General features: G+C 47.8%; 1 protein-coding gene across 4 annotated transcripts in view; it reads right to left on the bottom strand.

Moving 5' to 3' along the window:
- Nucleotides 1–16,380, bottom strand: part of LOC137327893 (guanine nucleotide exchange factor for Rab-3A-like) — a 110,979-nt gene that overhangs the window by 57,825 nt on the left and 36,774 nt on the right. Inside the window, exon 1 of one of the 4 annotated variants that reach the window (XM_067993796.1) lies at nt 13,516–13,716. The exons of the other annotated variants lie outside the window; for them this stretch is intronic. Within the exon in view, the coding sequence (XP_067849897.1) occupies nt 13,516–13,526 (11 nt within the window). The 5' untranslated portion in view covers nt 13,527–13,716. Of the gene's footprint in view, nt 1–13,515; nt 13,717–16,380 lie in introns of those variants that run through there. 4 annotated transcript variants of the gene reach the window in all.

Genomic DNA, 16,380 nt, shown 5'->3' with positions numbered 1-16,380 from the left:
GTCCACACTTCCATTTCCCCGTTCACCATCTTCCCTCTCATGGCCAAGGCCCACATCACCCCTTCCACCCTGCTGGACGGCAGTTTGGATGACGTGGGTGAGACCTTGCAAGGCCACCTCCAATGTATCTGTCAACCTGTTGATGGCGGCAGAATGTTGTTCACCCTGAATCCGAACAGCCGTTGTGAGGGCCTGGATGGACTCATTGGTGAGCTGTGCGTGACGCTCGAGGGAGGCTAGCCTGTCCTCCACCGCAGACGTTCCCACACCTACCCGCGACACTATCTCAGAGATGCCTTCACGTCCCTGCGACACTATCTCGGCGATACCCTCCTGCACCTGTGCCACCATTCCCCTCATGCAGGAGTTGGACTCCTCCATCCTCCGTGCGATTGTGGAGAGTGCGCGTGGCACCTCTCCCAGTACCTCAGCAATGTTCTGGTGCCCCTCGACGACTCTCCTTTTGACAGGTGGCCCCCTGGGTTCAGCATCTGGGTCCGGCTGAGCAAAGCCTGGAGAAGAGTGCTCCCACCGACGCGGACCCTCCGCGGCTGACCCTGCCACCAGGGTCTGCTCATGCTCATGTGTGCGCGGTGACTCACCATGTGCAATCCCAACTAGCTGAGGGGGGGGACCCACCGAGGTGTGTATATCTGCGCTGGTGGATGCAAGGCTCATGTGTGACGATGCACCCTCAGAGACGGGCATGTCCTCTGAGGAATCGCCCTCAACCGAGACGTCGATCGCAGACGGTCCTGGAAGAGAACAGAGGGAAATATCAGGCATGTGACCAAATGTGGCGGTGCGGCATATGCCATGTGATGCTACGATCATTCACGATCATGAGTGATGAGTGCCAGCTTTCCCTTACCGGCCGTTTCGCCAGAACCAGACTCGCCATCCGCCATCGACAGGCAATGCAGCGTGCGGCTGATCTCCAGTGCCTCGACCTCGGCGTCTGTCAGGGCCATCTCGTGTGGCGGGCCCCCTCCGGTGCATGCCCTATCGCGTGCGTTCCTGGCCCTCTTCTCCTGTGAGGGCAAAACACAAAAACGTTATTGAGTGATGATTACAATGTGAGACGCTTCAAGCATTGGTGTGATTGGGTTGAACGTGTGCCAGATGGATGGGAGGATGCGTGTGCCACATGGCCATCCCATTGTATGGGCATTGGGGTGTGTGGTAGTGGTCGAGTGGGGACAGGGACGGTGGGTACGTGCAGGCACTGTGAGGATGATAGTTGGGTGGCTGTGAGGATTGGTGCGGGAGCGCAGTACTGTCAGTGGAGATGGGGTTGTGAGGTGTTTGAGGTGATGTGGAAGACGGAGTGATGCAGAATGCGTTAGTGTACTCACTTTTCCGGACCTGGTGAGGTCATTGAATCTCTTGCGGCACTGAATCCAAGTGCGGGTGGTGTTTCCCCTGCTTGTGACCTCCGCGGCCACCTCCTCCCATGCCCTCTTGGTGGCGCTGGCAGGGCACCTCCTTCCATCCGTGGGGAACAGCGTCTCCCTCCTCATGCGGACCCCGTCCAGCAGCACCTGGAGGGCGTGGTCCGTGAAACGGGGAGCAGCCTTACCCCTGTGCTCCTCCATCCTTGATGGAGTGTAGTTTGTGGCTGGAGGGGCTTTGGTGGACTGCCCCTTTAAATAGAGCGCAACCATCGCTCAGACGTCAATGCGCATGCGCAGGCCGCCGGCACGCAGCTGAGAAGCGCGGAACCCGTAACTGCCGGCTAATCACATCAATCATCCCGCGATCGCGTGCGCAACGCACTCAATTTGGCCGGCGCGTTTTCCTCGAGCCCGCCCGACCACCCGCTGCCAACCCGCACCCCTGGTAAAATCGGGCCCCATGACTCTACTCGGTGTGCCCCTCCCCTGGTTCTCCCCCCCCACCCCATTCCCCAGAGCTTCAGCTGCAAGGAAGATATAACAGCCTGGCCACAGTAGCAGATATTCACAGCAGGTCAGTCAGCAGGTTAACTGAATCCTGACTGAGGGTCCCCATCCAATGCATATTCTGTTTTTCTCTTTCAGATGTTGATGTAACTTCTGTGCATTGGCAGAATTTTGTTTTCATTTTGGATTTCCAGCATTTGTAATTTTTTCTTTCTACCTCTGTGCTCTGCAATGCGGGTGTCAAATGAAAGAGTTTAACAGTAATTTCAAAATTTAGGGTGGTTGAGACATGAGCTACAGATGTTCGTAGACGATGAACCAGCTGCTGTATTGTAACTGGGAGGCACATTGATTATCTCAGAATAAATCACCCAGCTTGAGAATCAGCATTGAAGTAACTAGCTGAGTCAGGCATTGGCATGACTAATCCCCAGAGCAGAAACCACTGACACAGACACACACTCCCAAACACCCCCCACAAATAGAAGCCATCCACAAATACCCCCCACACACCAGCCACAAATACCCTCCCCACACACCATCCATCCACCCACAAATACCCCCAAACCCAGCCATCCACCAATAGCCCCCCCCCCACACCCAGCCATCCACCAATGCCCCCCCCCACACCCAGCCATCCACCAATGCCCCCCCCCACACCCAACCATCCACCAATGCCCCCCCCCACACCCAACCATCCACCAATACCCCCCCCCACACCCAGCCATCCACCAATACCCCCCCCCACACCCAGCCATCCACCAATACCCCCCCCCACACCCAGCCATCCACCAATACCCCCCCCCACACCCAGCCATCCACCAATACCCCCCCCCCACACCCAGCCATCCACCAATACCCCCCCCCCCACACCCAGCCATCCACCAATACCCCCCCCCCACCCAGCCATCCACCAATACCCCCCCCCACACCCAGCCATCCACCAATACCCCCCCCCCACACCCAGCCATCCACCAATAACCCCCCCACACCCAGCCATCCACCAATACCCCCCCCCCACACCCAGCCATCCACCAATACCCCCCCCCCACACCCAGCCATCCACCAATACCCCCCCCCACACCCAGCCATCCACCAATACCCCCCCCCCACACCCAGCCATCCACCAATACCCCCCCCACACCCAGCCATCCACCAATACCGCCCCACACCCAGCCATCCACCAATAGCCCCCCCACACCCAGCCATCCACCAATAGCACCCCCCCACACCCAGCCATCCACCAATACCCCCCCCCACACCCAGCCATCCACCAATACCCCCCCCCACACCCAGCCATCCACCAATAGCCCCCCCCACACCCAGCCATCCACCAATAGCACCCCCCCACACCCAGCCATCCACCAATAGCACCCCCCCACACCCAGCCATCCACCAATACCCCCCCCACACCCAGCCATCCACCAATACCCCCCCCCACACCCAGCCATCCACCAATAGCCCCCCCACACACCCAGCCATCCACCAATACCCCCCCCACACCCAGCCATCCACCAATAGCCCCCCCACACACCCAGCCATCCACCAATACCCCCCCCCACACCCAGCCATCCACCAATAGCCCCCCCACACACCCAGCCATCCACCAATACCGCCCCACACCCAGCCATCCACCAATACCGCCCCACATACCATCCAGCCACCCACAAATACCCCCCACACCCAGCCACCCACAAATACCCCCCACACACCATCCATCCACCCACAAATACCCTCCCACACACCATCTATCCACAAATACCCCCCACACCCAGCCACCCACAAATATCCCCACACCCAGCCAACCAGCCACAAATATCCCCCACACCGAGCCAACCAACAAATACCCCCCCACACCGAGCCATCAACCAACAAGTACCCTCCACACCGAGCCATCAACCAACAAGTACCCTCCACATCGAGCCATCAACCAACAAGTACCCTCCACACCGAGCCATCAGCCAACAAATACCCCCCACACCCAGCCATCCACTCACAAATAACCCCCACACCCAGCCATCAACCAACAAATACCCCCCCACACCCAGCCATCAACCAACAAATACCCCCCACACCCAGCCATCAACCAACAAATAACCCCCACACCCAGCCATCAACCAACAAATACCCCCCCACACCCAGCCATCAACCAACAAATACCCCCCACACCCAGCCATCAACCAACAAATACCCCCCACAACCAGCCATCAACCAACAAATACCCCCCCACACCCAGCCATCAACCAACAAATACCCCCCCACACCCAGCCATCAACCAACAAATACCCCCCACACCCAGCCATCCACTCACAAATAACCCCAGAACCAGCCAACCACTCACAAATAACCCCAGAACCAGCCAACCACTCACAAATAACCCCAGAACCAGCCAACCACTCACAAATAACCCCAGAACCAGCCAACCACTCACAAATAACCCCACACATGGCACTAAACTCAGAAATATCCTCACATTCAGCACATTTCTCAAAATACCCCAATATACTACTGCACTTTAAAACACCTCCAAGTGCTCACTCGGCTACAGTTTTGCGGGTGCCAGCAGCTATTCCGTACTTTACCCAGGTGTGAGTGTATACAGTGAGCTCCAGCAGGCAAATTGATGGTGGGACGTTCAACTCATCCAAGCCCATCCTGCCCTCAGCTGATGTCCACACACTCAATTTTCCAGTAGGTGTCATCAGATTACGATCAGCTGAATTGCCCCTCCCTAGCTATGGGGCACAGGCGCTGCCTTATTTGAGATCAGCTAACAGTACAGACTGGGGATCAAACTGAAGACCTTTATAGTCTATATAGCTCAGCACCACACCAGGTAATGCATTTATCCACAGAGTCACAAGGATAGCACTGAAAAAGAACTCAATTTGTTGACAGGTGTAATCTGCTGTGTGTGAAGTGTGTAACTATTCTCAGTTGTGTAAACAGACCAAAGACCATTTTTTTAAAAATCTGCTGGTGAACAGCCAGAGTACGAAAGCAAAATCAGAAACTCGGATCCGCACAATACTCACCGACCTCTCGAGTGTTTTGTGTCAATGTCAGTCTGCAGACCGTCATCTCACCGGGTAACAGAAGAGTCATCACTATTCAGAGAGATATTTGATCCTCTGGAATCAGTGGTGTGACGTGTGTGTTGGACTTGGCTCTCATTTAAGAGAGTTAACCCAAGCAAAGCCTGCTATTCATTTAAATGTTGTTGAGGGATCTGTGATTTTGAACTCCGTGCAGATGAATCCATTCAGCATAGCAGAGTGGAACCGCACTTCCTCTTCCAAATCCCTAACCACATTCAGAAATAATGCTAGGCGCAGCATGAATAAGTGTGGTTGCCTTTGAAATCTCAACTCCTGTCCCTCTCTCGAGAAGAAAAATAGAAAAACTTACATTTCTATATCATGTTATCGCATCTCTCAAAGATCTCCCAGCATTTCACATATAATAAATTACTTTCAAGTGCAGTCACTGTTGTTACGTCGTCAAATATGCTCAGAATTCAGAATTAGCAGCCTTGAGCTTTTTTAATTACAATTTTCTCTACTCTTCTGAATGCGCCACTTCTCATTAAAGTACAGTTCTACAGGCACTGATCGATTACCAGTACCTTGGCAAGCTGCCATTCGTCATGTGTTAGCTGAAACAGTGAGTGTGCTGGGAGGCTATTCAACTGCGGGGACTATCACAGAAGAAAGTGATCTTATCCTGACCCAACATCAGCACACGCAGGAGTCACTATATACATTAATGTGGTGGTTATGATACTGGACTAGTAACCCAGAGGTCTCATCGAGTTACATAAAAACTATAGCACAGAAACAGGCCATTTGGCCCAACTGGTCTATGCCGCCATTTTGCTCCACATGAGCCTCCTTCCTCCTTCCCTACTTCATCGAACTCTATCAGCATATCCTTATATTCCTTTCTCCTTCATGCGCTTACCTAGCTTCCCCTTAAATGTATCTATGCTATTTGCCTCAACTACTCCTTGTGGTGGCGCATTCCACAGTCTTACCACTCTTTGGGTAAAGAAGTTTCTCCTGAATTCCCTACTGGATTTATTAGCGACTATTTTATTTTTATGACCTCTAGTTTTGGACTCCCACAAGTGGAAACATCATCTTCTCCACATCTACCCTTTCATTATCTTAAAGACCTCTATCAGGTCATCCCTCAGACGTCTCTTTTCTAGAGAAAAGAGCCCCAACCTGTTCAGCCTTTCCTGATAAGGATATCTCTCAGTTCTGGTTTTCATCCTTGTGAATCTTTTTTGAACCCTCTCCAATGCCTCTACATCCTTTCTACAATATGGAGACCAGAACTGTGCACAGTACTCCAAGTGTGGTCTAACCAAGGTTCTACACAAGTTTAACATAACTTCTTTCCTTTTCAATTCTATCCCTCTATAAATGAACCTCAGTGTTTGATTTGCCTTTATGGCCTTATTAACCTGCATCGCTACTTTTAGTGATTTGTGTACCTAGATCCCTTTGCTCCTCTATCCCATTTACACTCTTATTATCCAAGCAGTATGTGGCCACCTTATTCTTCATACCAAAATGCACCACCTCACACTTACCTATATTGACATTCATTTGCCAATTACACACCCATTCTGCAAGTTTATTAACATCTTGCATTTTGAAGCATTCTTCCTTAATATTAACTACACCCCCCCAATTTGGTGTCATCCACATATTTTGAAATTGTACTTCTGATTCCAAATTGTTAATGTAAATTGTGAACAACAGTGCGCCCAGCACCAATCCCTATGGAACATAACTTCCCACCCTTTGCCGGTCTGAATAGATACCCTTAACCCCAACTCTGTTTTCTGTTTGGTAGCCAACTTGCTACCCATTCTGTTACCTGTCCCCTGACGCCACATGCTCTGATCATAGTCATGAGTCTACAATGCGGTACCTTATCGAAGGTCCTTTGAAAATCCAAATATATTACATCTACTACATTACTCTTGTCTACTCTTTCTGTTACTTCTTCAAAGAATTCAATGAGGTTGGTCAAGCATGACTTTCTCTTCTGAAATCCGTGCTGACTATTCTTTATTATATTTTCGTTCTCCAGATGTCTTTCTATTACATCTTTGAGTAAAGATTCCATTATCTTACCTACCGCTGGCGTTAAGCTAACTGGTCTTTGGTTCCCTGGACTTGTTCTAGTTCCCTTTTTAAATATAGGAATAACATTAGCTGTCCGCCAGTCTTCTGGCACTATTCCCTTTTCTAATGAAATGTGTGTATATATATATATATATATATATATATATACATACACACATACATATATATATATTTTTTTTATTTGTATTATAATATATATGTAATAGTGCCTCTGCTATCTCCTCCCTAACTTCTTTTAATATTCGCAGAAGCAAACCTTTATCCTCTCTAGGTTTGATTAGTTTATCAATTATCTACCCCCTTTCTATCTTAAATGTTTTTATATCTTTTTTGATCTCTTCTTCTAATGTCATGCCCACCTTGTTAGTCTCCCTGGTAAATACGGAGGCAAACTATTCAATATTTCTGCCATTTCGCTGTGTCTACCTGTGAGTTTATCGTGTGCATCCCTTAGTGGCCCTATCCCTATTCTGATTTTTCTTTTCTTATTTATGTGTCTGTAGAATATTTTACTATTTCTTTTTACATTCCTTATTAATTTAATTTCATAGTTCCTCCTTGCTTTCCTAATTTTTTTTTACTTCTTTCCTAACCTCTTCATATTCCCTTTTCTCATCCATTTAGTGTCAATTCTACCCTTATCTCTTTGTTCATCCATGGTGTTTCATTATTGGCTAGTTTGTTCTTGCTTTTTAGAGGAATATATTTCTTCTGAACGCTATTGATCACTGTTTTAAATAATATTTCCTATTGCTGTTCTATCTGTCAAATTTTTTTTCCAGTTCACCTGCCCTAGTTCCATTCTCATCCCCTCAAAATTAGCTTTTTTCCAAACTATTACCTTGGTCTTTGTCTTACTTATGTCTTTCTCAATCAATATTTTAAACCTTATGTTATGATCGCTATTGCCTAGATGTTCCCCTATGCTTACTTCTCTTATCTGCTCTGGTTCATTTCCCATCACTAGATCCACCAGTGATTCCTCGCTTGTTGGGCTTCTCACATACTGGATAAGAAAGGAGTCTTGTACACACTGTAAAAACTCCATTCCCTTTTCCCTCCCTCTTCTTGCCAGTTTATTTGGGGTAGTTGAAAACCCCCATGATTATTATTCAATGTGTTTTTTACTCACTTGATAGATTTTGTCTTCGTTTTTCATCTTCCACTATTTGGTGGTCTGTAGAATATACCTATTAATGATTGTCTCAATCCATATGGATTCTATGTCACTTTTTTCTATTGCCATTATATTGTCTCTAATTAGTACAGATACCCCACCACGCCCACCACCCCCCCCCAACCTTCTTCCTTCCTTTTCCTTTCCAACTATATTACATTCTGCAATATTTACCTGCCAGTCCTGTTCCTTATGGAGCCATGTTTCAGTTATCCCTACCACACCTGGCTCCTCGCTATGAATTATTGCCTCCAGTTCCCCATTTTGTTTCAGATGCTGTGCACATTGCTGTACAGGCAATTTAATTTGTTTTTAGTAATTGCTCCCCTCACTTTATTTTTAACAATCGTTTTGTACTTATGTTCTATAACTTATTTGTTCCCTGACCATTTATATTACCCTTATTCCTTACCTTGGTCTGACCTTTACTCTCATTTCCTATTTCTTTTTTCTTCAGACTTTTATTATTTTCACCAGATCCCTCACCCCGTCTTACTAGTTTAAAGTCCTATCCACAGCCTTATTCATCCTTTCGCTGGGACACTGGTCTTAGTCCGGTTTAGGTAGAGCTCGTCGCAACAGTAGAGCTCCTTCCTGTCCCAGTACTGGTGGCAGTGTCCCATGAAATGGAACCCCTCCTTCCCACACCAGTCTTTCAGCCAAGCTGTCACCTTCCTGATCCGCCTATCCCTATGCCAATTAGCACATGGCTCAGGTAGTAATACTGAGATTATCACACTAGGTCCTGTTTTTTTAAAATTTAGTTCCTAACTTCTGATATTCCCATAGCAGGATCTCCTCCCTTTTCTTCCCTATGTCATTGGTCCCAACATGGACTACAACAACTGGATCCTTCCCTTCCCAAGTTCTTCTCCAGTTGCTCCGAGATATCCTTTACCTTTGCACCAGGTAGGCAACACACCTTTCTGGACTCTTGGTCGTGACTGCAGCGGACGCTATCTATCCCACTAATTATCGAATCCCCTATGACTATAACTTTTCTACTCTGCTCCTCCCCCTTGGACTGCCTCATGCTCCATGGTGCCATGGTTAGCATTTTGGCTGTCCACCCCGCAGCCTGCATCCTTACCCTTTCAAGTTCAAATCCCACCACAGAAAGTTAGGAAACTGAATTCAATAAATCTGGTCATTTGTGCATTATTACCAAGGGACAGGAAAGCTGCTGGACTACAGTGAAAACCAAACTGGTCCGTAATCATCTTCTGGGAAGGCAACCTTACCTGGTCTGGCCTACATAGGACTCTGGTGGTTGACTCATAATGTCCTCTTCAGTGGTCTAGCAAGCCACTCAGTTGTAAAAACAATCACTCAAGGCAGCAAACAAATGCAACCTTCTCAGGGTAACTGGGAATGGACAATTAATGCAGCCTGGCCAGCGGTGCCCACAGCCCAAGAATTAAAAAAAATTAGGAGCAGGACCTGGATGATTTTCTTCCCTCTCCCTAGCCCCAAGACACTGTCACTAACCATGACATTTATTTCTATTGTATATAAAAAAAAATCCCACCAGTATTTTCAAAGTAAGGGTCTCCATGGTTTCTGATGCTCCTCCCCACCCCCCTCCACACCAACCCCCCAGCCCAGCTCTTGGTGTCACTCCCTCAATTCCAACCATACCCAGGCTTTAGGATGTTCTGAATTGCCGGATACTAAATATGTAGAAAGATTTGAAGCTCTGTAATAAATCCCTGGTCTCCTTGTCACTGTATGCTAAATTGAGTCATTATTTGTTTCCTGGCTCAGCACGGTGGCTACATGTACTTGCAGTCAGCACCTCTCTGAGATGTTCGACATCGTAAACATAACAAATTCCAGAGACTGTCTTTTGTTTTTGTTGTACTCTACTCTAAATGGAATAGATGCTGTGATATCGTTTCACATGGGCTATAATCAGGGCGTGAGGCAGAGGAAATGTCCATTCAATGTCATGCCAGCTGGAGTGTTTGTCCTTGAGATTGAGTCAGAGAGTCACAGGAGAGGAGAATGAATCACCTCATCTCCCACACTATATTGCAACTGTGCAACCCATGGCCTAGTGTGACAAGGACCATTGCAGTATTACTGTACAAAAATAATTACAATCTGGAATATTCAGAAAATTAAGGCTTTGGGAAGTAAGAGGTCCTCTCCGCCTTCAGAACAGACAACTGCAGAAAACGGCTCGTGTTTTTTTTTTCTCCCCTCGCTTCCTCTTCTAAAAGTGTTGACATGCTAGTGTACATTTTCATAGGCCATTCTTCATGACAGCGGAGGTCAACGGAGAGTAATCAGGAGGTGTCGAAATTATAGCTAATTGTTTCCCTCTCAGGTGGTTCCTTTACTCACTGACCCATCTGGGGAGTTTTTTCTGTGCATTTTTAAGCCATTTATTTATTCTTGGTGACTTTTTTTATGCTGTTCAAAGTGAAACACGTTAGTGTTGAAAATGAAATATTGTTCTCTCTATTTCCCCCAGTGTGCCTCAAGCATTCCTATGGCAGGCACATGGGTTACATTCAGAGTAAAGCTCCCTCCACACTGTCCCATAAAGTGCTCCCACGTCAGGTACAGGTACAGCCTTGGTTCAGTTGTAGCACTCGTCTATGAGTCAGAAGGTAATGGAGTCAAGGCCCACCCCAGAGACTTGAACACATAATCTAGGCTGACACTTCAGTGCAATACTGCACTGTCAGAGATGCTGTCGTTTGGATGACACGTTAAACCGAGGCCCCGTCTGCCCTCTGAGATGGACATAAAAGATCCCATGGCACTATTTGAACAAGAGCAGGGAAGTTAGCTTGCTTAGGTGGATTGCCAACAATATGAATTGATGCTATCCCAACACCCGACAGAACTAGCTCACAAATACAACCTACATTGGGTGATCATTCCACAGATACCAGTAAAGCATTTCTTATCAATAGTATTCCCACTGCCTCAATGGTTCAGTTGGTAAATGTTCTGCTCATTGTGGTACTGAGCCACAGAGGCCAGAAGGTCCCTGGTCTGTGCTGAATTAGCTGATCTCAGCCTGGCAACAGTAGGAATGTTAACATCACCCCTGGGCTAGAAGATGGGCAAAATCAGCCAAGGTTCTGGTCCCAATCTCTATCCAGCTTCTCCTGCATTTAACTTTGTGGCCATTTTAAAAACACTTACACAGGTATGTAAGCAAGCTTTAGAATTAACAACCACAGAAACCACACAAATGCCAGCAAGCCCTGCCTAACCCCAGCTCCGTCACACACATGGCAACTGCAAACCTCTTTCTCCTCTCGTCTCCTGACTTTTGTCAGGTACATTTCCACACAAGCCAGCAGCCCTCCGGGATCTTCACACATGAGCCTAAATTGTGAGCTTGGAAGACTATTCAACTATGGGGGCATCATAGTCAAGTCTAATCCTGCATTCACCTGATGCCCACACACATATGCACTTTCAGCAAAAGTCACTGGATAGCAATCAGGAGCAGGAACCAGTTGATTTTTCCCTCCCTAATGCACGGGCAGAGGCCAGTTGCAGCAGTCCTACTGGCACCCTTGGTTGAGAACAGCTGACTCCACAGGCCAAGAATCAAACCTAGGACCTTCTGTTCTTTATGTATATCTCAGTTAGTCACTGCCTTTACTAACTGAGCCATCAGGGGAGCCCCAACTGTGCACTTACTAAAAGATGTGCTTATAGGCCTGTCATTACTGGATTCATGTGCCCATCTGGACATTTTTCTGGGCATACAGGCTGGCAGATTTTAAATGGCCAGAATCCTCGCCAATAAAAACAAGGATTTGGCATGAGTTTGTTTGGAACGAGAGAAGAACCAGAAGTGTCACCTGGCATGTGAGGCCCAAAGACACATTTTGACATAATCTACTTCACTGCATCATGTGCTTGTAAATAAAAGTTGAGTTTTGGTAAACAACTTTTTCATGAAGATGGTGCCCCTTTAAGAATTGTTTTTTAATATACAAGGTTAAGAAAATATTTGCTGAGTTTCTCAATATTAAATCAAACCACAGTTATGTTAACCTCAGAGGGTAAGAAACAATCTGAATAATGGCACTCCGGCAAGAGGAAGATCCAGACACGCAATGAGTAAGTCAGAACAGCAGCTCTCTGGTGGCTCAGTTGGTGAATGCACTATCTGATGCCAGTAGGTCCCAGGTTTGATCCCTAGTCTGTGGTGAACTAGCTGATCTCAGCCAGGGCAGCATAGGAGTACTACAATAGGCCTCAGTAACCCTGGGCTAGAATGGAGAAAATCGTTTAGCCTTCCTGCTCCTAATCACGATCTAGTGACACATTGAGGAAAGTATATACATGTGATCGGATGAAGACGGAATTGGGCTCAGCTGTGATGCCTTCACAGTGGAATAGCCTGTGGATCCTCACTGTCCAGGCTCACACATTAAGAATGGCCCCTTGCCCATGATATTCAATGCAATACAGTGTTTGTGAACGTGAAACTGTACCCCAACAACAATCAGTGCCTTCAGGAAAAGAGGAGAAAACTGGGGGAAAGATAAAGAAAAAAGTACAACACCAATGTCACTGTTAACATGCAAAGTAAATGCAGAGGTTGATAAATAGTACACTGTTCATCCTCTGAAAGAAGCAAAGATTGCTCCTTCTGATTTAAACAAGGGACAGAGAGAAGGGACCACAATTAGACAGTGCTAGGAACAGACCACAATAAAATTAGTCTGTCGATGTACGTGTCTCCCTCTGTGCCTCCCTTTCTCTGGCCCTTTATTTGCCTCTCCAGCTCCAAATCTCTATCAATGTGTCTCTGTCTAGAGGGATAAGCTTCAACGGCTGAATGTCCCTTTCTCATTCCTGACTTTTTTAATGCTCTTGTGTTTTCTCTTTCCTATTTCTATCTCTGTGTGAGGCTCTGTGTATCACAAGCCAAGAGATGGATGAAGAGCTTATTAGGCGTCACACACCAACATCTAATTTATACTTTCACTGTATTACACTGAGTCTGAAGCACATCATTAAACAGCAGTTTGCAATCACTGCCAGTTACAACCAGACAGAAGAAGCAGGATTTACTGCTGAGCTGCTTTTAATAATACATAAACACTGCTATAGCAATGCAGTCTGGTTTCTCATCCCACTCATTTCAAGCTCCCCGACTACTGTAGCCATCTGCGCCTCCCCTCCCCAGTACATTTCCTGTCAGAGACACCACTCAGTCTGCATTAGAACTGGTGACGGCAGAAGCTTCGCTGTCACTAACACAGGAAAGAAGCTGTAACTCAGCTGGGCTCAGACTTACCGTTTCCACATACTGGCGGGGGCTCCCCTCACTCCTAACTATCCAGTGCAATGGGTTGCAGCTGTGGCTCCATTACACACAGACGGCCGAGATGCCAGTTTCTGGCACTAAAACACTGGAGGAGCTCTGCTCTGCTCTTAGGATTCTCTCGCTCTACTTCACTGCATTCTACAGCACAAACAGGAACAGCTCAGCAGCCTAGACGAATCACGTGACCACATGCAGCTAGCTAGCTCTCTCTTTTTTGAATAAGGGAAACATGTGACCCTCCCTCCAGCACAAACAGGCAGAGAAGCAGCATCACACTAACTGACAGAGAGCAAGGAAAGAAAACATCTAACTGAAAACTGCTTACTTGCAGTCAGAATGTCTGGGAGAAAGGCTTCCCTTTCCAAGTAAAACTGACACCCACATCCGGCTGCCTGAATAACAAGAGGGAGCTGCCCAGTCAAAAGGCTCAGGAGCTCCAGACTTTGCTGAATTCTCAGCTCTCAACCCATCAAGGTTTTTCCAACTCGTGAAAAAGTTTGTCTGCATGCTTTTGTCAGCAGCTCAACTCACAGCCAGACAGAGGAAATAACAGAAATGCAAACAATACAACTTTTCATTTCAATTAAAGGGCCAGGAGCTTCTTGTTCTAATATTGAGCCATTTTTCCCGACTATCTCTCTCCTGAAGGCACTGACTCTTGCTGGTGTATACAATTCCACAGGAGATGGGCACCCCACCCAAGTAGCCCATTCTTCATATGGTCAGAGAATTTTGGTACATCATTCAACGGTAGCTGGATCCTGTCCTCTCCCAACGTCCACATACTTTCAGCAGAACTAGTGAGCAGTAACGAAATACCTTGGCTGATTTTCCTAATGTGGGAGCTCTGAGACCCTGCAGCATCCATACCACCACGCCAGCTGACTCAGCGCAGACAGGGAATCGAACCTGCGATCTCCTGGTCTGTGTGACTCAGTATACACCAAGACATCAGGGTAGCTGGTGAGAGTGAGCTGTTTGCTGCGTTCTACTGCGTACGGTGTAGCAAGCTCCAGCACATAGCTTATTAGAAATGGTGCGGGGCGTCACAAAGTAAAAGCATAAAGTGCAGAATTCCTGTCAGCACCAAGGCACCGTCTCCACGAGAGAACCCGCTGCTCTGTGCATGATGGCGAACATCCTGTCAGAGGCATGCAGGGAGCGTGCACTCCGCATTGATACTCTGGGCCTCAGCGACAACTCCAGGACAGTTGAAGCATCTATGAAGGCTGGTTCACCGTGACACCATATGCAGATAGCATATGTGCGTGGCACTACTGCCTCTGCCAGCATGTAGCAATATAACCAAACCAAATTCCAGTTCAAAGCACGGTCCTTCAACAGGTTCAATAAGAACCAGCAGCGCACACGAAAAATCTCTTGCAGCGCGCCTGCTGGGTGCCAATCTGGCCAATCTCCTTCCAGTTCCATTCACCCTTCCCAGCCCCAACCCAGTGAACTCTCCAGCGGATCAGCTATCACCGCCCCTCTCCGCATCTCCCTCCAGAATCTCCGTTCACTTGTGAACAAGGTCCTTGTCATTCATGAGATTATTGTGGATGATTGCATCGGCATCATGACCTTGACGGAAACGTAGTGACGGGTGATGACACCTTCCCCCTTAACGAAGCCTCCTCGCCTGGTTATACCTTCCACCACTTTCCCTGGCCAGACCAGCACGGTGGCAGTGTGGCCCTTATCACCAAATCACACCTTGGTCTGTCCCCCTACTCCTCTGGCACTTTCTCCTCCTTTGAGCATACCACCTTGTTCCACACCCCTCTGACTTCTCCTTTAAAATCCTCATTCTTTACCGTACCACACCAAGTTTCTCACCGAGATACCTTTACTGCTTTCCTTCCTCAGCCTCTGCACCGAGCGACTTATCCTCAGTGATTTCAATCTCCATCTCAACTCATCATGCTCTCTCTCCTCTGAGTTCACTGCCCTCCTATCCTCCCTTAAACTCTCCCTCCATATAAACTCCCTTGTTCATATTGATGGCCGCCCCCTTGAACATCCATCGTGTCAATCACAGATAAGGCCATCTCTGAACACTTCCTTTTATCCCTCTCCACCCATATCCTCCTTCCCAACCCCACTTCCTTCTTTGTTCGCCCCTGGAAAAAACTCTCCCTCAAGTCACTTACAAATTCCCAACTGTCTACCCTTTGGCCCCCCATTCACCACGACACTTCTGCAGGTACCAATCTGCTCAATCACATCCTCACCTCCAACTTTGATGCCCTTATTCCCATTAAAACCATTACTCTCTCATATCGTGGTCGCTCCCCCTGGTACGGCCCTCATCTCCGCTCAAATCCAAGAGACACAGACTTGAACATTTATAGCGGACAACTGGTTTAGCCATTCATCGCCAGATCTGGCTGGACCACATAAAGCACTATCGGGTCCTGCTCTGCTCTGCCAAAGCTGCTCACTATTCCAGGATCATCCTGGAATGCAAAGATAACCCCCGGCTTCTCCTCTCCACTACAAATCGTCGTCTTAAACTCCTCACCCGTCTCCTCCACCCTCACCTCCAACAACAAATGCGAGGAGCTCATGGACCACTTTGTCTCTAAGATTAAGACCATCCATTCAGCTGCCTCTCCCACTTCCCTCCTTTCCCTTAGACCACCAAGCCAAATTTCCCCTACAGTTCCCCCCTGCCCTCGCATCTTTCTCTGATATCTCTTCTATCTCACCTCATGCCCTCTCCAAGCTCATCTTGACCATGAGACCCACCTCCTGCTCCCTTGTCCCTATTCCTACCAAACTACTGACCACCCAATTTCCCTTCCTGGCCCCCATGTTAGCTGATATTGTTAACAG

Source organism: Heptranchias perlo, chromosome 12, assembly GCF_035084215.1.
Source record: "Heptranchias perlo isolate sHepPer1 chromosome 12, sHepPer1.hap1, whole genome shotgun sequence".
Taxonomy (NCBI): domain Eukaryota; kingdom Metazoa; phylum Chordata; class Chondrichthyes; order Hexanchiformes; family Hexanchidae; genus Heptranchias; species Heptranchias perlo.
This window is presented reverse-complemented; position numbering and strand designations above follow the sequence as displayed.